The sequence below is a fragment of the Solanum stenotomum genome, chromosome 1 (assembly GCF_019186545.1).
Source record: "Solanum stenotomum isolate F172 chromosome 1, ASM1918654v1, whole genome shotgun sequence".
Taxonomy (NCBI): Eukaryota; Viridiplantae; Streptophyta; class Magnoliopsida; order Solanales; family Solanaceae; genus Solanum; species Solanum stenotomum.
Window position 1 is genome coordinate 78,245,736 of NC_064282.1, and position 23,512 is coordinate 78,269,247.

The 23,512-nt window shown below is 34.4% G+C and overlaps 2 protein-coding genes across 3 annotated transcripts; both read left to right on the top strand.

Moving 5' to 3' along the window:
• Window positions 1-6,947: 6,947 nt before the first annotated feature.
• On the top strand, window positions 6,948-8,742 carry LOC125874975 (uncharacterized). Of its 2 annotated transcripts, none has more exons than XM_049556024.1 (2): window positions 6,948-7,799; window positions 8,344-8,742. In XM_049556024.1, the coding sequence occupies exon 1, from the start codon at window positions 7,018-7,020 to the stop codon at window positions 7,750-7,752; it is 735 nt and encodes a 244-aa protein (XP_049411981.1). In that variant the 5' UTR covers window positions 6,948-7,017; the 3' UTR covers window positions 7,753-7,799; window positions 8,344-8,742. The 2 variants fall into 2 exon arrangements, with proteins under 2 accessions (XP_049411981.1, XP_049411989.1); XM_049556032.1 differs by having other exon boundaries at window positions 6,948-7,778.
• A 9,120-nt stretch (window positions 8,743-17,862) lies between these two features.
• Window positions 17,863-21,618, top strand: LOC125841838 (protein trichome birefringence-like 4). Its single transcript, XM_049521023.1, has 5 exons — window positions 17,863-18,965; window positions 19,569-19,761; window positions 20,298-20,491; window positions 20,614-20,772; window positions 21,056-21,618. Exons 1-5 carry the CDS (start codon window positions 17,863-17,865, stop codon window positions 21,426-21,428), a joined length of 2,022 nt encoding a protein of 673 aa, XP_049376980.1. The 3' UTR covers window positions 21,429-21,618.
• The last annotated feature ends 1,894 nt before the right edge of the window (window positions 21,619-23,512 follow it).

Sequence of the window (23,512 nt, forward strand, 5' to 3'; positions counted from 1 at the left end):
ACAATAAATGTAGGAGGATCATGCCCTTCCCAGAAAAGGAAGCAAGATCTCCCACCGGGAGATAAAGGGAAAAGGAAAAAGCATGTAGTAAAGAAAATAGTGATTATTAATCCAGATTTTGTTGACTCAGAGGCTGACCTACCTCTGATTGACTGAAGGAGAGCGCTTCGTGCTAGGTCTCAGTCCACAACCACCAGCACCCCCTCCACTGCCACTTTGCCTAATACTGAACCAATGCCTACCCAAACACCACCTCCAGTGGCTCCTGCACCTCCCAGAGTTCCACCTCCACCAAGATTTCTGAACATATTGAAAGGAGATGGCTTACGCACCATTCTCGAAGAAAAATTACTATATGTGGAAGGCCGGGAAGGTAAGCACGCTGAGGTACTTGACATGCTCAGGTATCATGAGTTTGAGCAGTTCACGAGACCACGGGACACTTACATACCTTCCTGGGTTCGCGAATTCTACTTAGCCTACGGGGAACTGGTCCCAAAAAATAGGAAAAAGGCTAGTGATTTCCGACCAATGAAGTCAGTCATGGTGAGAGGAAATGAAGTAGAGTGTCACAGCGAACACATAAATGTTGTGTTGGGACGATCGTTGTACTCGGTACTTCCCTACCAGGGTTTACCTATTGCTACATCTCTCGATGAGTTGAATGGCTGGTTAGCTTCGATGATCTCTGACACTAGCCCGAGGTGGATGGACGCGGGAGCCCCCATTGAGAAGAGAGATATGAGCATCACCTCCCGGTATTGGTTTGGCTTCATTAGCAGCACTATCATGCCATCCCAGAACGAATCCATTTTGCGTCATTAAAAGGCGGCTTGCCTTGGGTCTATCATGTCTAAGAGGCGAATCGACCTGGGATTGATAATTTCACAAGAGATAGATGTGAGGGCCAAACAGATGCAAACATCATTGCCATTCCCAGTTCTTATCACTGAGTTATGCCAGCGTGCCGGAGTACCCCGGGATCCTGCTAGTGATATTGAGGTCACCCCATCTTCCTCCACCGACATCCGGCATATAGAGGCTGATTTCACACGAGAGGAGGCTGACAGGAGGAGAGCCGTTCCAGCTGACACTTCACCAGAGGTCAATGTTGAAGCACCACCAGCGGGAGCACCTTCCCACACTTCAACCTCTGAGCCCTCAGGTACATTTGCTTCTTCCTCTTCCTCACAGGTACCATGTGCTTCGTCCTCCTCCCAGCCTGCCAGGATTACCTGGGCTATGATCCTGAAGATGGGGCAGCTGGCCTATTCAGCAGACGTGAGATCGACCAGATTAGAAAAATCAGTCCCAAAGATGATTGATAGCGCCATCTTGACTGTACTAACCCCCATCAGAACCACTGTTAATGATCTAAATGCCAGAGTCACTGCTTGTGTGAACAGACAAGGGGAGACTCCCGAGGTCTCAGCACTAAAAGCCGAAATAGTTGAGCTAAAGATGGACGTCGCCTATTTAAAGGCCATCGATTTCTGATGCGGGGAGCAGATGACAAGGATACTCCTAACATCTCTGGAACTCCTCCAGCTACTATGGGAGATATGCAGAGGGATGATGCAGGGCATGCATAGTCGAAGATGGAGACTGATGAGAAGCGGATAGCAGTGCACGATAAGGTAGTACGCGAAAGCCAAAAGGACATCATTTTTAAAGACTTGCCGAATCTCGAGAAGATGGTTGTGCAGTTAGCAACTCAATCAGTGCCGGTTCAGATTTCCACACTGATTCCTAGTAGATCCGGCACCGCTAGTATGTCAAAGTCTACTCTTTGTGGATCTGGCATCGACCAGAAAGATGCACCGGGCACTGATTCCCCAGCAGATAGAGAAACGGCGTAAACAGGACCTTTCTTTACCCTTCTCTCTTAATTACTAACATCTACTTTTGGATACTTATTACTTGCATTTGAGGACAAACACTTTTTATTTATGGTGGGGTGAGGCCCACACGTTTTGTGTTGACATTCATGTTTTGTTCTGTATATATTTGGGTTGTTTGCTTTAATTTGTGTTTTAAATACTGCTTTTCTGTAGATGTTTGAGCTCATGGCTCCTGTTGTTCTAATTGAAAATAATTTTGATCTTTGCGAAAAAATTTCGCCACCTCTTGTGTTGAAAGTGGCTGCTCTTTTGCAAAAAAAATCTGAGTCTCAGTTTCAATCAATACCGATGACTTGAATAGTGCTCCCAATTGAACAAACATGAATGTATGGCTACGATGAGGCCAAATGAAGTTGCATAGACAATATGTGAACTTTTTACATCTTGTTGTGATTAGCCATTTATCGAATTGATTTTCTTGTGAGGACCGTTGCACACTAGCGAACGTGTCTAGTCTTGTTTGACTGAAGTATCGATGCCTTGAGTGATTAGCTTACTTTCAACCATGCATGAATAAACCTAGAATTTGCCCTGTTAGTCTGATTGATTTAGAAAGGTGTACTCTTGAGATGATTTTAGGCGACTTTTGAAGAGTGTGAACCAATTTAACATATACCTCTTTTTGTGGCCTACCCGTGACCGTGTGAAACTCTTTTGAACACCCTTTGAGCCTTACCTTTCTTTGGAAGAACCTTGATGAACCCCAAACCTTACTTGAACCAATACCTACAGTCCTCTTTAGTTGTAGTTTAGTGAATAGCCAACTTAGGCCAAAAGCCTAAGTTGGGGGTGTGGTGAAAGGGAAAAGGAGAAGCCAAGAAGTTCAAGAAAAGCCCCTCTTAACCCAAGGTATTACATAAAAATGGAACCCCTTCAATTCAATTCAAAAAAAATGTGGAATAAAGTACGAAGGGAATTAGGTTTCAAGCAATCCATGGAAGAGAATAAAACAAAAAAAAGGGTGACTTAGAAGCACTAGAAAAAGAATTGATAAAGGAAAAGAAGGGAATGCCTTGAGAATGCCACAACTCACGAGGAAAGAGTCACTAAGCCTAAATTACCACACCTTTGCACTCAGCCCCATTACAAGCCTTAGAAAGACCTTTTTTATCTTGGGTAAGCCGAATCGAAAGTCAATTGGAAAATAAGGGCAAACCTATGGGTGAAAACATGCATTGTGTTTCTCTTTTTGAGTGTGAGCATTGTATATGATTCCTGATCTTAGATTGACTCTGTGTGAATATGGAATCATTCTTTGTGCGAGGGCATTTAGATATTTTTGTTGAGCTTGAACTTGCACAAGTAGCACGTATTGTGAGCATGAGAATCTTTGGTGATGGTGTGTCACAATTTGAATCTTTGAGTACACAATTGATCTTTGCATAAGTAAATTGAGTCTTGTTGTGTGCATTCATGATTTAGTCTTGTGTAAAACTATTTGAGACACCCTATTTGAACTGTTGAACTTGAGTTTGCTTGAGGACAAGCAAAAGTTTAAGTTGGGGGTGTTGATGAGTCCACAAATTGGACTCATTTAGGGCTTTATTTTAATAGAAATAGTGTCCTCGAATGCTTATTTTATCTCAATACCTAATTAAAATCCTTAAGTTTCAAATATTTGAAATTTTACTGGAAACGTGGACACTTAGGCGTAAAACAGAGCAAAAAGGGCTGCAAAGAACAAGAAATGAAAGTCTGCGGATCGCCGAGTCCAACTTGGCAAGTCTCCGAATTGACATGCACCGCCTTTTGTTCCAGTACGCAAAGCCTTGAAGGAAGTGGATCAAAAAGCGAGGAAAGGAGCAGTCGGCGAGTCGCCGATTAGTTTCACGAAGCAGTACTGTACCGCCCAATGATCCAGAATATGAGGATGCTGAAGGCAAGACACTGAAGGCGATGAGCTGATTAAAGGGCGGATCGCCGAGTTCATCAGCGATCTCAACTAATGTCACCGAACGATCCTCCGCAGCACAATCTGTGAAAATTATAAATACTAGTTAGAGTTGTAGTCTTAGTGTGGAACAATTATTATTATTATTTTCACTTTAGAACATACTTTAGCTGATATTTTTCTCTCAAGTTTGGAGAGGGTTTTGTGGAGACTTGAAGAAAGGAGTTCATCTTTCCTAAGTTGGAAATGGGTCTTCTTTATTCTTCTTTTGTAGCTTAATTCAAGGTTTAATTTCTTATACCCAGTTAATTTCTTGATGTGTGGCTAAAAACCCCCCATTCTTGGGGTGTGATTTAGCAAATATGGGTTGATATTCTTGTTGGGTCTTTCTTGCTGATAGGTTAGATGTATTTTAATGGTGATTTCACCTAGTGGTTGTGGTTTAATCTAAAGGGTTTGTAGTTGCAAATACAAAGTCACCTATGTGTTTTCGTCTTGCCCGAGAGGGAGGTCGCAAAACTAAAACCACTAGATTGATGGCCTAAGGAGTGGGTCGACATGAGGTTCAGCCCGAGAGGGTGAGCCCTAGTCCCATATCCTAACACTCAGCTCGAGAGAGTGAGTAAGGTAAGGCATAGGCTGGTCTTCATGCAGTAAATGGGTGTCTAAGAGGAACGCATTTGAAACAGGGTAAGTTGCCCGAGAGGGAACTTATTTCCATTTAAAGCTTAGCCTAGTCACTATTATTTTGCAAATTTCCTATCAAAAGCATGTACCCAAACATTTATCTCAACTTATATTGCGGTCACATCCCAAGAACCTTTCCCCATACCTAATTTTCTTGTTTATTTTGTTGTTTTAGTACTTGTTACAAAACCCCCTTTGATATTTGACACTTTTGTGTCACCCCCTTTAATTTACAATGTCTTTTATCGCAAATGTCTTTAGCCACAAGCCCACAACTAGTTAGAATGTAAATTCTATTTTTCTATCAATTCTCAAAACCGCTCCCTTGGGACACGACCCCAACCTTTAGTTGGGTTACTATACTATCGACGATCGTAGACACTCATACCGTAGGTTAGTGTTGTTGGTCACGATAAGCATCAGATGCCTTATTTCCTTCGATTATACAATCACCAAGACCCTTAGCGGTAAGGTGAATTTCAGCATCAAGTACCCATGACAAATAGTTCTTTCCAGAAATGTCAAGTGCCACAAATTCAATCTTTGACAAATTCGACATGATGAAAATTGACTCTAGATGAAAATTGATTAACTTTTAGGAAAAAAAGNCCAAGACCCTTAGCGGTAAGGTGAATTTCAGCATCAAGTACCCATGACAAATAGTTCTTTCCAGAAATGTCAAGTGCCACAAATTCAATCTTTGACAAATTCGACATGATGAAAACTGACTCTAGATGAAAATTGATTAACTTTTAGGAAAAAAAGATAATCCCGAATTAAGTAGGTCTCAATTGGTTAGAGACTTGTGCTGATAATGTGTTGTAAAACAAGAGGAAGATATAAGAATACTAAACAATATAGTAAGACAAGTGGTGATGGAAAATATAAATCTCTTCAAGTGTATCTCACAAAGGTGAAAGACTACCCTTTTATAGGATATTCAAACCATCCTTTTACAGCATTTGACAAATACGTTAGAATGATAATTAATTAATATAATAAATAGATACATTACGTTAGGAATAGATCAAGTGAAACATCCACCATTAAATGGATTTGTAACAAAGTAGATTTAAATTAAATTCAATAATATATAAAATATCTTTTTAGAAGATATCGATCAAATTGAGACAAGATATATTACTGACACTTCTAATGATCATTTTTCTGAAAATAAGCACCAAAGTAATAACCATTACATAAACACAACACATAACCTTACAAGTGAAGCAAAAAAAATAAATTAAATCAATACAAATAAGCAAAAGGCTCGTATAGCAAAATTTACTTAAACCAAACATCATAAAAAGTTATAAACATAACTTAATTACATACTGTTAAACTATTCTCCTCCACAAAGGAGTTTTATTCTTTCTTTCTCACTTGATTTCTAGTAAGTTGTGAGTGACATCATCGGACTTTAATTTTTAAAAACGATAATAATGTGCATTAAACTCCAATAAAAGGTTAGATATGTGTATGTAATGTGTTATTAAATTATAAAATAATACTACAAAACTATAATAGAGAAAAAAGTAAAAGAGAAGACTTATCATTTTTCTCCGTGATTTAATACCAAGAAAAATCCTTTATTTATAAGGAAAACTTCCTTGGTCTCAAAATTAGGATTACTAACATTTTTAGGGTTATTAATTTTCTCCAAAAAAAATATACAAAAATAGACATTTATTACATAATAATAATAATAATAATAATAATAATAATAATAATAATATTTAGAGTTAAAAGGGTCAAAACTAAACTATCATAGTCTTTTGAGTTTCATATCTAAACTATTGAGAGTAAAAGTTTCGTACTTGAACTATCACCCAATAATTAGTGAAACATTCCTTGACTTATTTTTGATGATGATGTGTGCACTCTCTTTTGTTTAAACATTATATAACGTGACACTTCATGTAGAAAAATAATTTTACCATGACAAATCTAAATAAATTAATACTAAGTTAAAAATGAAGTTTAAAGATTAAAACTATCACCATATAAATATATTTATTCCACTGTGACATTCATCATCTTCTTCTCCACCTTCTTAGTCGTGATCTCATCTCTGACATGACATTGATTTCTCCGACATAAAGGGGAGAGTTTAGAATATTAAAAAAAGTTAATTAAAAATATATTAAAAAATTAATATGTCATCAAATAGAACCTATGTTAGTTGAACGTAAATTTTATGGACATACGCCTAAAAGCATATCTAGATAACCATTTGATCTAGTCAGCATCTAGATGTGTTTCACTAAATCAATGAGCTAATTTAGATATAAAATGTATTTTTGACCTTAACTTCAATAATTTATATCTAAAAATGGAATAATTTTGATATAAATATATCTTTTATAACATAAAATTTGATGTCAAAATATAATAATGATGATATATTCCACCGGTTTCATGAACAAAACAATTTAAATAGACATTATTCTTAACTTTTCTCCAAAAATGAAATAAAAATAAGTTAGACTATAGCGTGTACCTCGAGAAAACCGAGTAAGAGGACACCAAAAGTCCGTCATGTCGATGACGGAGGCCACCCTCTCCACCGCCGGTAACCGCCGTTCTTACCGGTGCTACAACTGTAACGATGCCTTTCACATAACCACCACCGCCGGCGTCAGCTCCTCCTTTCGTTGCCCTCGCTGCTTTCATCGCCACCTCCTCCCTAATTACACCATTGCCAGTCTTATGCCTTTTTCTCAACATTTAACTCTTACCAATTTTACCCTTTCCACCAACAATTCTGTTACTTTTGATTATTCCGATTCCGAAACTGAATCCGATGAGAGTGATTCCGACGATCTTTCGTTTGAGTTGTTTAACTCAACTCAATTCCGTTCACCGACTCTTAAATCGTTTCTCAACTCACTTCCGAGTGTGAAAATCGATGAATCATCGAAAAACTGTTCGATTTGTATGGAGGAATTTGGAATTGATACGGAAGCGAGTCAATTGCCTTGTAAGCATTTTTTTCATAATGATTGTATTGTCCCTTGGCTAAATCGGAGTAATACTTGTCCACTTTGTCGGCATAAATTGCCGCAAGAAGATGAAGATGAAATTGAAAAGGAACTAGAAGTGATTTTGGATGGTGAAATTGGTGGTGGAGAATTTCGAGATAATAATGTTGTTCTAGTATCAACAGCATCATCCTTGACTGAAGTTGGTGAGGATGTTGATGATGATCTTAGAGAAAGGGATCTGGATGCAATGCACGATGAAGATGGTGATATAATGATGGTTGATGCTTGAAGTTAAAAAGAGAAACATATAGACATGTATATAATTATCCTTTTTGGGTATGATTTTTATCTATAATGTCTTTTGATTTTGCCCAAAAAGATCAAAATTTTAGTGGTGTCCTCTCTTATGCTGAAATATAGGATATATATGTTATGTTATAGGATCAAAATTTAGTTGATGTTCGTATTTTATCATAAGTTCATATGTGGAGTTTTCGATGCATTCTATAGAGATTTAATATTTGTTGTGAACATTGAAACTCTTTTGGTGGCAGTTTACTAGAGCATTTTTATGTACATACATCCACATTGAAGCCTTCTATGGCAATAGAATCTACTGTAAATTTCTATATGGAAATTTTGATTTGGTGATCTATGAAACTTGCCATGAAGCTAGTTTTAAGAGGAGAGTCTTTGGAAAAAATAGACCTTTTCTACGTAAAACATGGGAAAGAAATGATAAGTACACTTGCTAAAGATTTCAGACTTTGGAAAAAAGGTTACAAGAAACAAAAACTGAATGCAACATAGAATTGGTCATTGTTGTTGGATGTACCTTTTAAGACCTGACCTATTTCTACCTAATGCTTCTTGTTTGCAGTACCTAGTCGAAGCACGTGGTAACTCGTGGAAAGCTTTGAAGAATGGTATTCTGCTGAACCAGATGCAGAGGCCAAAAGGCCCAGGTTAACTATTAGAGTCTGCCTGGTGGCAGGTGCATCAGTGCCCGTACTAGTAAATATGGGGAGTTGGTTGTTGCTATTTCCCTTGTGAGCGGTGGGGGTGTTGGGATTTTATTTTCACTACGTCAAGTCTGTAGCGGTCAACTTTGAAGGATTTCCTATGTGTGTTGTACAACTAGAGGAAATGAGAAAACTTTACAGTTGAGAGCATCAATTAGATTAATTATTTGTCCATACTAGTCACTTAGAGATAGAAACCTCTTCTATGTTCAACATTATCATGTTAAGCAATGCAGTGTCGTGAAGTATTTCTTCAACTTTCCATTTAATTTTTGTAAGGTTCTAATTTCTATTTCATAATATTACTTCAATCAAGAAGTATGCTCTTTTATAGAAAATGTATATACTTTAAATTTTTTTGTTATAAACAAGAAATGAGTGATGATTCCCGCCCCATGTGTTTATGTTATGTTTTGGATATGATTCAATTGCTTCAAATCTATGTAACAGAGGGTGAAGTCTATATGTATGGTATATACATAAGATCTTCTTGGTAATGGCATCAATTCTTGAGTTTTAAGCATTCCCAACTGTATTCATTTAATCTTCCATGTCAAGTACAATCTAGTTTTGAGGTCACTGTCGTCGGTAAATGATGATTCTTTGTACTTATGGGTTGAATTTAATCTTACATCTTGAAATTTCTAGACGGCATGGTATAAGTGTCACAGATGTTCTAAAGATAAATCTTTTGGGGTGGTAGGAATTTTGTGGTGAGACCTGATTAGCAACGCTTAAAAAATCTGCTTGTTTTGGAAAGTACTTCTTGAAAAAGTACTTTTGGAGAGTAGTAGTGTGTGTTCGGCTAATCAATTTGAAATGTACTTTTGCCAATATTAGAGTAGCAATTTGCGCTAACCCTTCGCCTTCTCTGAGATTTTAGTGTTTCAATTTCTTTTTTCTTTTTGTCTCCAACTTTTGCGAAGGCGAGTTATTCTGCTGCTTCAATGGAGTTCGGTGGTGGTTGTAAAAGAGGAAGGCCACATAGCCTTATGAATGGCAATGGCGGCTTCAAGAAATCTAAGCTAGGTAACTTTTTTTGCTTTACTGTTTGCTGCATTTTATCCTCCATTTCTAATCTTTGTTTAGTTGCTTCTTATAGGCCTCATTATTTGTTATCTATATGTGCTGTCAAATCTAGGGTTTTGCTAATTTTTCTTCTCCTGGTTTTTTGAATTTAATGATGTGCATGTCACTCTTTATTGGCGTTGTCTGTTTATTGTTTTCTAGTGGCCTTTATTTTGGTTTATTCTGTATTTTGTTCCGTGAAGCAAGGTTATAATGCTTATGATTTTCATTGGTTTTTCCTTTTTTTTTCATTGTTGTCATGTGTTCGTCATATTTCTTTTTTACCATAATGCATAATGGTGTATATTAATAGAGCTTTTTTCAGCTTTATATATTTTGTTGTCAGTTGTGGTGGATGACAATATCTACGTAGTGGTTGTAAATATAGTTTGATAGATAGAATGCCACACCAAAGTGCAAAGTTTGAATAGTTAAATGAATTTAGAATTCGGAAGTTCTAAATATGAGTGAGTTTCTTATAAGTATGATACTTAAAAACTTACAAAGTCAAATTTGAAACCAATGTAGTAAAATATTTTTTCATGATTGAGCTGACAAAATTTTGTTTTCATGTAAGAAAGAGAGGACAACAAATTTGCTGTAGTTACTGGTCCTTTTTTTTTTTCCTCCAGAAGGCATTGTCGTGCTTTCTACAGTATTTTGTCATGATGATTTCTTCACTTCTGTTGTTCTTTTTTTCGATCTGCTTTGATATACTGTTTGTTGAGCCGGGGGTCTATTGAAAACAACCTCTCTAACTCGCAAGGTAGGGGTAAGGTTTGCATACTCTCTACCCTCCCCAAACGCATTACACTGGGTATGTTGTTGTTGAGCACTTCCTTTTTTTTTTTAAAATAAGCACTTTTGACTTTTCAGAAGCTTGGCCAAACAGGCTATAACCATGCACGGACCTTTTTGTTTATTTTTTGTTTTAAATATAAAGATCTAAGTGCTAGACTTCATTGATTTCAAGGATGCATAGGGTGTATAGTCCACACTCCACAGATGCTTTTTGTAACTAGCGATACCAACTTGGTATTGAAACTGTTTACAATAATTGCTTACTTATTAAAAGATCGATTGAGTTCAGCTTTATATGGTTTCATTCCTCATCCTCCATTCCTTATAAGTGTGGGGGTGGCGCTCTATGGTGCTGATTCTGAACATAGTTTTGTAGAAAGAGATAATCATGACTATCATAAAAATACTTTGTCCCATTTTATATGGCGTTATTTGATTGAATGTTGCTTTTGAAACTTTATGACTTATATGTAAATATTAGTGATTGTGGAGCAAACTGTTTACAATAGTGGTTCACAAGTTAGTTTGATTGAGAAATGTTACATCAAAGTTCAATTTTTTTTATTGTTGTAATGAATTTCCACTTTTGAAAGATGTTTAGAAAAGGAATGTCGCCAAACATTCTGGAGTATATTAGTTTTGATATTTATCTAACAAAACTAATAGTATCAAGGAAAAACAAGATCATGATAACAATAAATGTAAATAAAGTGATTGCTTCTTGAGCTGTGGATGGAGTTACTCTTTTTGCAGGATTTTGGAAGATTTGAACCTAAATATGCTAAAAAGTTGCATTTCTGGCAGATTTTAACTCCTGAATTTAGTTTTACTTCATGTACCATTGCACTTATCATTTCAAATATAATTATCTGCTTTTGTAATTGCTTAAGCACAAGTTCTGGTTTCCATAAAATTGAAGTACTTTTTATTTGCATAATAGCCGAGGCACAAGTTTTTGTACTTTTTCTCGTTTAGGTAAATTTTGCTCAGGTTCCGCTTCTAGCTTGTTTTTCTGATCAATTGTTTAGCTTTGTATATACAGCTCTGAGCTACTGGACTGATGGCAGGTTTTCACTAAGCGGGGCAGGGAAGTCAAGTATCAGACTAATAAATACCTTTAGTGCTTATTTACTTACTTTTAAGTGTGGGATCTTAGTCAGTCTTTTCTGCATCTGTTGTCCATCACTTAACTGTCCCCATCTTCCAGGTGAGAATTTTGGTCATACTCCAGGCTGGTCTCATTTCTTTGTTTTTCCATACATTTAAAAGTATTACACATAGACTCAGGTCTATCCAGAACAGCCTCTCTTCCTTCAAGGGGGTTAGGTCTGCATACACTCTACCCTACAGACCCCACTCACTGGTATTACACAGGGTTTGTCGTTGTTGTTGTTGTTGTTGTTGTATGTAGAAGTAAGACGCACACTCTCTACATAAACTTCTTTAGGCCAGAGGTCTATGATGCAAGACTATGGTACCGTATGCAACTATGCTCAAATTAGCTATACATGAAATGCATATCCAGAGTTTACTTTTTTGCTTTCTTATAAATAAAAAAAAAAATAATACATATCATGGGTTTAATTTTCTGCCTTGTGATTACTCTTCCGAGTTCTGGTTTTTCTATGTTGCTTGTGATCCATTAGGTTTGCCATTATAGTTCTGTTGGTTGTTTGCCCACACCTTATATTGGAGTTCTAGTAGCTGCCGCTTGAAGTTAAACCGTTTTTGGGAAGTAGTCAGGGTGAAGAGTCCATAATTGTAACTCTTTTAGTTTGAAAATTGAGGATGTTGCTCTGGCATATTTGCTCAAGGGCCAGCATGTTATATAATGATTTTAATTTAAAAGGTTTTTAGGATGTAGTCTTTGTACAGCTTCTTCTTTAGGATGTAGACTGGATTTAGGTACGCAACAATCGTTCGAAACATCTGCTACCAAGTCAATGGGTTGGTCAATGAATGTGTGCTCTTTGCTGAATTAACGACTGATTTTGGAACCAAACCAGGTAACTTTAGAGGTGATGGCGATGTTAGATTCTGAATAATCAATGGCTCTACTGGTGACCTGTTGAAAAGAAGAAGGCCTCTTTGACTTTGATTAGCCAACGAGTGCTGGGATACTGTGCTCCTGTTCATTTGTTAGTGATATTTGTACATATGGTATAGCTGTTATAATAGCATGGTTTCTACTTTGTCAAGTCGTATAGTTCAGTTCTGTCATAGAGAGGTAATTCTATCTCTAAACTATCTTACAGAATCCTACTGCTGAGGTTTGCAAAAAGTGTATTATCACCGTCCAGTTGATGCATAGAATTGTGAGAGTTTTAGTTTGCAATGAAAGTAAACACAGTTAATGGTGGTAAGGGACAGTTGCAACCGTTTTGATCTGTATTTTTAGGGAGGATCCTTTTGATATGGATACTTAAAATGTCCCTTTTGAAGCCCTACTCCATATTAGACCATCCTAATTTACTGATGAATATTCCTATGAGATTATCAGCTATGACAAAAGAAGATAATTATGACAGTTAGATTAATTTTTTGGAAGAAGTATGAGCATTTCTTCTGGAAAAATATAGATGGAGAAGAAACTAATCCAACTGAGCCGCTATCTATTCGGTCTAATATTGTACTCCCTCGCTTAGTTTGATATGCGATATAAAATCATGATTTAAAATTAAATTAATTTGAAATTTAAGTTTTGGTTGGACATTTAAGTTGCATTTTCTTGTAAACAAAAATTTTATAAGTTGTGAAATCTATATAAGAAATTACAATTCTCATCAGAGGCGTAGGATATTGAGATGGTGGGTGCACTGTTATAAAAAGAGTGATCTATAAGATAAATTTGATCGGTTCGATATTTAGGTTTTTACTACTAAAAATCGTTAAATTTTTAAAATTTAGGTCTNATGATTTAAAATTAAATTAATTTGAAATTTAAGTTTTGGTTGGACATTTAAGTTGCATTTTCTTGTAAACAAAAATTTTAGAAGTTGTGAAATCTATATAAGAAAATACAATTCTCATCAGAGGCGTAGGATATTGAGATGGTGGGTGCACTGTTATAAAAAGAGTGATCTATGAGATAAATTTGATCGGTTCGACATTTAGGTTTTTACTACTAAAAATCGTTAAAATTTTAAAATTTAGGTCTAAAATTAATTCTTATATATATATAAACACCAATTATCACTTAGAGAAGTGGTATTTAATTTTAGAAAGAAAAATAAAACAAGATAAATATAAAAATTAAATTTCTAACCTCACGGAGAGAGGTGCACCCAGTCATAATCGCATTATGTGATACTTCAAGTGTGAGTTCACACATCTATATTTCAATATTTTTTTAAATATAACACTACTATATATGATTTCGGGAGGGGACCATGGGTTCACATGAACCTGGTGACCCCCCTTTAACTACGCCTCTGATTCTCATACTATCTTGCTAAATGAGCTAATTATAGTTCATAAACACAATATTGAATATCAAATATCCTAAGGCGCTGCTTTGGGTAAATTGCACATCTCCTTGTTTTTTGTGAAAATAAATATTTGTGATTACAAACTTTTTAATACATTTAGGGGTCGTTTGGTAGAGTGTATAAGAATAATGCTGAATATGATGTATTAGTAATGCATGCATTAGTAATGCAAGCATTAGTAATGCTTGCATTAGTTATGCTTGCATTATTTCTTATACATTGTTTGGTTTGATATATTGGAAATAGCAAGTCTTGTATAAAGACTATTAAAAAAATATTTGTTTACAAAAATACCCCCACATTCTTTTACAAAAAAAAAAAAAATAATAATAATAATAATTATAATTATAATTATAATTATTATAATAATTATAATAATAATAATAATAATTATTATTATTATTAGAGGGTAGTTTTGTCATTAGTTAATCTAATGCATGCATTAAAACCATTGCATTGCTAATACCTAGAAATCCATGGTATTAGCAATACACACCTTAATACACAATAGAGTGTATAACTAATGCAAGCATTAGTTATACATAGGTTGGAAAAGAGTACCAAACAAGGTACTAGTAATACACAATGCTAATGCATGTGTTATTTTTCTTAATACACTCTACCAAACGACCCCTTAGTCTTATAAAAATATACTAGTCAATAAGAGTATTGACCAATTATTTTTTAATACAAACTTTTCACATGGTACATATCATCTCTTCACGATAAACATGAACCTTCTTCTTCTTTTTTTTTTGCAAAATTTAAAACGATGATAAAGATTTAAGGGTCATGTTTTACATTTAATTTTTCTCTTTTGAAATAATGATTTAGAATTCCAATTTTTTTTTTTTTTGGAAAATCTAGGATTTGAAATGAAATTATAATCTCAAATTGAATATCCAAACACTGATTTGAAATCATGATTTTATATCACATGTCCAAAAGCTAAATGTATACAAAGGAAAAATCTCTTGTCTATCACTGATACCTGTTTTAAATATCACTCTTTTCTTAACCATATAATTAAATAATGCCACATAAATTAAGACCAGAGACTATAATTTGTAATACAACATATAACATGAAATAATGCATAAGAAATCCATGTATAACATGTCTCCATATAAACAATCTTTAATAGTATACATCCTTTTTACGTTATCAATATATATAAATTAAATGATTACTAAAAACCAACATATTCTAAGAATAACCACAAATGGTTAAAAACTACAAATATTGTAAAACAAAGTTTTGCGGTTATGGAGGATTGCGAACCGGTGGAGAGCAAACGTCTAAATAGGCCTATTGTTTTGTTGATAGTTCACCATATATAATTAGGTGCTATTTCAAAAAATATTTGACCAAGTTTTGACCTACCAAATGTTTTTCTATAAATATATTAATAAATAATCTAATGCACTCTGAAATAATTATGACCTACCAAATGTTTTTCTATTATTATTTAAATGGAGAAGGGCCTAAAATGTCCCTTAACTATTTGAATTGGTACAAAACTACTCTTCATCCATCTTTCAGCTCCTAAATATCCTGACATCAACCTTTAGCCTCAAAAATACCCTTATTTCTAACGGTCTACACTTATAAGGTGGATGGCAGGACAATATTGCACCAAATCTCATAGTTTAAGGGTATTTTAGATTCTTCTGCGTTAAATAATTTACTTAATATATAGGCTTAATTATATGATTGACCCGATTTTAAGTTTTATAGTAAAATCACCCCCCTTCTGCCTCCCCTTCACTTCCTCTCTCTTCCACTTTTTTTCTCTTGGATCTTGTCTATTATTTTTTTAACAAAAATCAACTTATGACAAAACAAGGGAGAAAAAAGGAGAAAAATAACAAGGACATTCATATAGAAATAATTAGTTCAATAGAATATAATTTTTTTTGTGCTCAAACTTCAAAATAAACTAGTAAAAATAATCTTTTCTCCTATCCCACCCCCAATGGCGGAGTTAGAATTTCAACTAAGGAGTGTCAAAATATAAAGAAGTTAAATTGTGTAGAAGTCGAGCAGTGTCAATATGTAATATATATACATAAAAAATATATTTTTATCTAACTATGCAGTATAATTTTCCGACGAAGGGGTGTCGGTCGACACCCCTCAATTGTATGTGGCTCCGCCACTGCCCACCCCTACCCCGCCGTGATAATTATATAAATTAAAAGAATATGAACATGTAAGTTCATTTCACGTTTGAATCTTTGTTATCCAAATTAAGAATAAAAGACTAAAAAAATAAAAAGAGGGAATGAACAAGACAATTGGATAATTAATAGAAAATTTTATATTAATAAAAAATAAAAATCTCTTTTTAGATGGACATTTAGATGCGGATTTTAGATGGATCCCAAGTTATGAGTTGTGTTATAATAAATTTGGTATTGATTTAAAATAGGCCAATAGAAAAATATCATGAAAATAATCTCTTTTGAGTATTATTTTCAAGCGTATCAAGTCAAAATATGAATTATATGTGATTTTTTATTATTTATTTAAGAATGTTTTAAATTTGGACCAATCAAATTCGATAACATAATAAATAAATATTTAATGATATTACTTTAGGGGCTGTTAAAAATGAGGGCAAATATGAACCATTTGGTTAATATCGGGGGCATTTTTTAGCCTAAAGGTTGATGTTAGGGGTATTTGGGGACCGAAAGATGAATGGACGAGAATTTTGTACCAATTCGAATAGTTGAGGGACATTTTAGGCCCTTCTCCGTTATTTAAATAAATATATAAATAAACTACCATAAAAGTTAAAACTCACATTAATAACCTAACATGTCAATATAAAAGTTAAAGCTCATACTAATAACCTAAATTGCAAGCTCACTAATTCACATGTTTGGTTTGATATTTGAAAAATCTGAACCAATCCAATCATATACCTCCCTAGTTCTAGTAGTGTACTGTGTAACAGTAACAATATCCCAAACATTGATCCTATTATCATACACTCAACTGGGGCAACTAAACGCTCCCATGCATCTTTGCTTTGATACAATATATGTTTTATCTTTTCGAAAAAGAAGAAGTCAATATAACAAGTAAAAGATACCTTAAATTGGTTGGCAATCTAAAGTGATTATATATAAAAAAAATTATTTCAATTTATGTGAGGTAACTTTTTCTATATTTAAAAATAATTTAATATTCAACTTTATATTTTATTCTTTATAAGATGATTTTTATAACTTTACAAATATATCTATGACTTGTTTTTAAATAAAAAACAGTTTTAAATTTTTATTTCTTTTTTCCTGAAATTCTATATCCATTCTAAGCGCATCACATGGATGGAGAAAATATAATATACTATGCAAATGTTTTATGCTCCAAGTACAATTTTTTCTAATCAATTTAATATTTGAAACTTGACATATCAACCCACATGATATTAGTTCAGTTTACTGAAGAAGAAAGCTCTTTTTATTCTTTATAAGATGATTTTTATAACTATATAAATATATATAATCAATTTATAATATATGTATCCTCTCTTGGTGCGACAACAAGTACCAGTTAACTTTGGGGTGTTGATTTTTAGTAGTAGTGGGGTGGCATAATGGCTTTATTTTAACGATTAGGAAAGTAAACAATGAATCTGACCATTTGTTTGTGTAAATATTCTTTTTTAAAATTATTTTTAAAATATAAACCTATTCCGCTACGTGCCTACGCCAAACAAAAAGAGCTATGACAAAACATTAGGTTGAAAATTTCTATTTACTATTTCTGAAATTAGTTTAAAACTAGAAAAAGAACATAATAAAGAAATGATCAACTTAGCATTTTGACTCCATAAAAAGTGGAGCACATATTTGACAAAATACCTATATATAGCTCGTACTCCATCCATCCCTTAAATCTCAAAATATGCAATTATCCCTTTTTGTTATTCCTACTCTCTCCTTCTTATTACACAATTAGATCTTGCGAACTTTTCTCATTTCTATCCTAATTTTGTTAAAAAAAACAATGGCAGATTCACCGCCAACGTTGCCAGTAACACGAAAACAAAGTTCATTTCCGTTACCACCACCACCATTGCAAATTCGAGATAATAGCCCTCGAATATCAGAGTTAAGGAAAAGTCTATTTTCACCTTCATTGCGAACACCAACATTCAGAAGTACTCAAAAATCTATGTTGTTTTTGGCTTATGTTTTCACTTTTTTATTTGTTACATGTGCTATCTTTTTTGTATTCAATAATCCTTCAATCAATCATTCTTTTAGAAAAGTCCTGAATAGTAGGAGATCACATTTTTCCACAATTTTCTCACATTATTTTCATTCTGATCATCAAAACTCAACTGTTTACTCTCTTCCATTTACAAATAATGATTCTTCAATTTCTCAAAATGGTTTTATTGCAATTTCACCTAGTCAAAGGAATAATTACTCTGAAAATGGTTTACAGAGTTCCATGAAAAATGATCCTAGTTGTAAAAGAGAAGAAGAAGAGATACAAAAGGCGAATTTGTTGTCGAATTCGGAGAAAAATGATCAGTTTTTGAAGAATGAAGGTAAATCTAGTAGTAAAAAAGAAGAGGAAGAGAGACAAAAGGTGAATGTGTCGTTGAATTCGGAGAAAAATGATCAGGCTTTGAAGAATGAAGGTAAATCTAGTAGTAAACGAGAAGAGGAAGAGACACAAAAGGTGAATTTGTCGTCGAATTTGGAGAACAATGATCAGTTTTTGAAGAATGAAGGTAAATCTAGTAGTAAAAGAGAAGAGGAAGAGACACAAAAGGTGAATTTATTGTCGAATTCGGAGAAAAATGATCAGGTTTTGAAGAATGAAGGTAAATCTAGTAGTAAAAGAGAAGAGAAAGAGAGACAAAAGGTGAATTTATCGTCGAATTCGGAGAAAAATGAGACAAAGAGAGAGGCTTGGTGGGAAGTGATGAGTCATTGTGATGTTTTTGATGGAATGTGGGTGAAAGATGATGCTAACCCTATGTATGAACCTGGTTCTTGTCCTTTTATTGATGAGCCATTTGATTGTTATCAAAATGGAAGACCTGATAATGGTTATCAGAACTTTAGATGGCAGCCTAAGCACTGTAATATTCCAAGGTAAATAATGCTACTTTTGTTATTTATTGCATATGCATTACTAGGTAGGGGCAGAGACATAGTATCGACCTAACGTAGTAGCCTTGGTTCAAATCCTGTATTTATCTTAAAAATCCATTGAATATGTATACATTGTTGATTTAAAATCTAGTAACTTAGAAACATTAGAATCCAGATAAGCTTCAAATCCTGGCTCCATCAAGGACAACCTTAGCAAAAACTCTAAGAGTTGTTGTAGTGTGACCTGGAGGTCACAAATTCTAGTGTTGGAGGTACTCTACCATTTCGCATAAAGTGTTTTCTTGTATATGTGTCTGTAAATAATAACCACCAAAACCCCACACCTAAACCTAAACTTACTTACAAGTGAGTAACATGCCCCAAAATACTACGTCTGCTATTGACAGGTTCAAACTGTAGAAACAACCACTTACAGAAATGTAAGATAATGCTGCGTATAATAAACCAAATATGGTATGTCCATTTCTGGACCCTGCATATAGCATGAGTTGTGCACCAGTCTGTCCTTTTTAAATTTTATGCATTGCTAGGTTTAGTTTTGGTAATGTTCTTTTTGTAAAACAGTATTACTTTACTTTTCAGGTTGGATGCCAAAGAAATGTTGGAACTTTTAAGAGGAAAGCGTTTAGTCTATGTCGGTGACTCTCTGAACAGGAATATGTGGGAATCAATGGTTTGTCTGCTCAGAAATTCTGTTGAAGACAAGAATAGAGTTTTTGAGGTATCTGGAAGAGAAGATTTCAAGAAAGAGGGTGCTTATTCTTTTATATTCGCGGTAAGTTTCATCATTTCACTTGTCTTCGCTTCCCACTAATGTCAAGATTATCCAACAAAATTCTTCGCTTCCCACTAATGTCAAGATTATCCAACAAAATGTTGTTGCATCTTAGTAAAAGGAGGTGAGAGGAGTACTGATGGAGGAGGAGAGAGTAGGAGGTTAAGGATGTATCCGTTGTAGATATGCATCTGCATTGCTGGAAGCAAAGTTTTGGAAATTAATAATCTAACGGAACAATGAAGACGAAGGTAATGGTACATCATTACAGGTTCTTCTCCAAGACTTGTACTTGATGCATCTAAATTGCTGGATAAAAGAAGTCTATTAGGCAAAGTGACCAAGCTGACTTAACAAATAAGAAGTCTTGCATTATATGTCGAAATTTACTTGGTTCTTGTTGTTTCAATATACATACGACATAGCTTTTGAAAACTGAAATGAAACAAACAATGTCATAGCATAACTAGGTATCATTTTAGTTTCCTTAATTCCTTGAAACAATCTGTTGATCCCTTGTTAAACTGTGTGTGCAGGATTATAATTGTTCCGTTGAGTTTGTACGTTCTACATTTCTCGTTCAAGAATGGGAAATTCCAGATGGGAATGGATCAACTAAAGAAACACTCAGATTAGATTTGGTAGAAAGGTCATGTGACAAATACAAAGGAGCCGACGTCCTTGTCTTTAACACAGGACACTGGTGGACTCATGAGAAAACATCTGAAGGGTACCACCCTTTTTTTTTACGTTCATCATGTATTCATACGTTTCATCTTTTTTTCAGAAAGGATATTTATTTTGATTTTCATTGTAGAATGCTAATTTACTATTGTACTAACAAACTTTTAGGAAGGGTTACTATCAAGAAGGTGGCCATGTTTATGGTGAACTAAACGTTGTTGAGGCATTTCGCAAGGCAATGACAACATGGGCAAGATGGATTGAAGCCAATGTAGATCCTCAGAAGACAGATGTTTTCTTTAGAGGCTATTCAGTCTCTCATTTCAGGTAATTCAAATATCGTGTTCCCTAATTTACCTTCAACTCTAGATCACATTCAAGAAAATCCCTCTTGGTTCATTGGTAAGAGCACGACGTGTGATGTGATGTGTGTATTAGAAACACAACACAAATTTAAATCATTCAGTAACAAAAAGCCTAGTATTTAAGTACAGAATGATAGATGGACAATTCCATTGTCCACCGAGTTTAACTATGTGCTAGCTGATCCTCGAACATTTGAGAAGATTCAAAAGTAACCAAGTTTTCTGTTGCTGTTTGTTTTTTGCAGTGGAGGTGAGTGGTATGCTGGTGGAAAATGTGATAGTGACACCGAGCCACTTCAGGATGAGAAAGATTTGTCACCTTCTCTGTATCCACCAATAATGGGAATGCTAGAAGATGTGATAAAGTGGATGAAGTCACCAGTATACTATTTGAATGTTACCATAATGTCAGACTTCCGCAAGGATGGACATCCATCGGTATACAGGAAGCCAAACATGACAGATGAGGAGAGAAGGACGACGTTAAGGTACCAAGATTGCAGCCATTGGTGCCTTCCTGGTGTACCAGACACCTGGAATGAGCTTCTATATGCACAACTATTGATGAAACATTATCAGAAACAACACAAACAACAACAGCAGCAGATAGGTTCTTAGGCAAACATAGCTATAGTATTATATCGATATGATATATTGTTTGGCGTAAAATGTCTAGAGTTAGTTGTAGTTTTTCAGGATGAGAAGTCAGAAACGAAGCTATTAGCTAATAGCTACACATAGTTCTATGTGGAACCACTTATCCAATAGTATAGTATCAAGTTACTTTTACTTTACCATGTTATATAAAATCTGAATATGTACACATCCTTTTAAGGATTGTCCTGTTGATCGACCAAATACTCTCGATATGCATCTTTCATCTGATATATAAATTTATTTTCTTACTCTTCATAACGATATTGCCTAGGTCATGCACGATTTTTGGCACAGTAGAGATGAGATCTCAATTTTATTATTTTTGCATGGTTTAAACTAAATTAAGGCTCTTTTTAACATTGAATCATATTTTCCCTTGTGTGACTTCATATCATTCTGTTTCCTTCAAACAAGTGATTTCCTACTTGGTTTCCGTATTGTTTTCGAGTTAATGAATGGGTACAACTTGTATGGATACATTGTCTCCCTCCATTTTATTTGCTTGACACTCTTTTCTTTTTAGTCTGTTTAAACATAATGACACCTTTCTATATGTGAAAACAATTTAACATCAAACTTTCCCTTTTACACTTTAAACTTTATTCTTATAGCCACAAAAACCTACTAACATGTTTAGGACCACGAAATTCAGAAGTCTTTCTTCCTTTATTAAACTTTGTACCTACTCAAAATAAGCCACATCAATTGAAACAGAGGGATTGCAGGGGCGTAGCTTATCTATCCCAGGGTGTCCAATTGAACACCCTTTGTCGGAAAATTACGTTGTATATATATATATATATGTGTCAAAATCTACATTTAAAGGATATATATTTAAAGTTGGACACCCTTGACAAAAGCTATGCCTTTGACGTATTGATAATAGGTGTCCATTTGAATGAAAGAGTTCCGGGTTCAAACCTCAAATGTAATGGAGCTTAACTGGAAGAGAGGAAAGGAAAACTGGAGAGACAAGGAACCATTCTCATTGATACAGTCATGCGTTGAATAAAATGCCACCATCTATTTATATCTAACTAACTGATGCAATTAGTAAAATAGCTAAGGCAACTAACCACTTCCTAACTACAGGCAGTTGTTCTCTGGTGGACGTAGGATCATTCTGATCCGAACAACGTTAAATAATGTTATTCTTCCTTATTTTTTATTTTCACGTTTCCGCTAATACAAGATAATATCCTAAAGGTGTCCGAATGGCCACTTTGAGCTATGGTAGAAGAATAAAAAATTGTTCTATCGTACAAATCCAAAATATGCCAATGCCTCTCAATCATGTTACATCACTCTTAATTCATTTTCAACATGGTTTCAGAATTTAAAAGTTTAATACTATGATAACAACTAAGTTTACAACTAAATATTTATAGATATAGATATGTTTAGTGAATTTTTTAATGTGTATATGCAAGATTTAAGCATAAATTATTAAATTCACACGAACCCATAATTACCAACACTATAAATTTGCCCTTAGTGTAAAAATATATAAATTTTTATTTTGAATTTCTAAAGTAACATTTATTTTGAGACGAGGAGAATATAAGCTTAGCTTTTGACCTCTAGAACTTAAAGAGTCAAGGCAATTGAAAGACCGAATACAGATCAATCCAAATTTGCGTAGGGTAGACTCATTAAAGGAGGTAAAACGGTCCCTACTAAGGAGGTGGAACAATGTCAATTTAATTTCGTAAATTCAGAAAAGAAAGGCCTAAAAGATATTATCTTGCTTATACTTCAATGACTAGTCTATTTATTCAAATGGACGTATGTGAGGGCGTATGTAAGAGGGGTCATCGGGTTTACGTGAATCCTTACTCCCCTCCCAAAATCATATATATAGTAGTGTTATATTTTTTAAAAAAATATTTAAATACAGATGTGTGAACCCACACTTGAAGGATCAAATAATGCAATGATGATTGACTGGACCTCTCTAAGTGATGTTATAAATTTGAATCTTATATCTATCTTGTCTTATTTATCTTTCTAAAATAACATTTCTCTAAGTGGTTATTGAACACTTT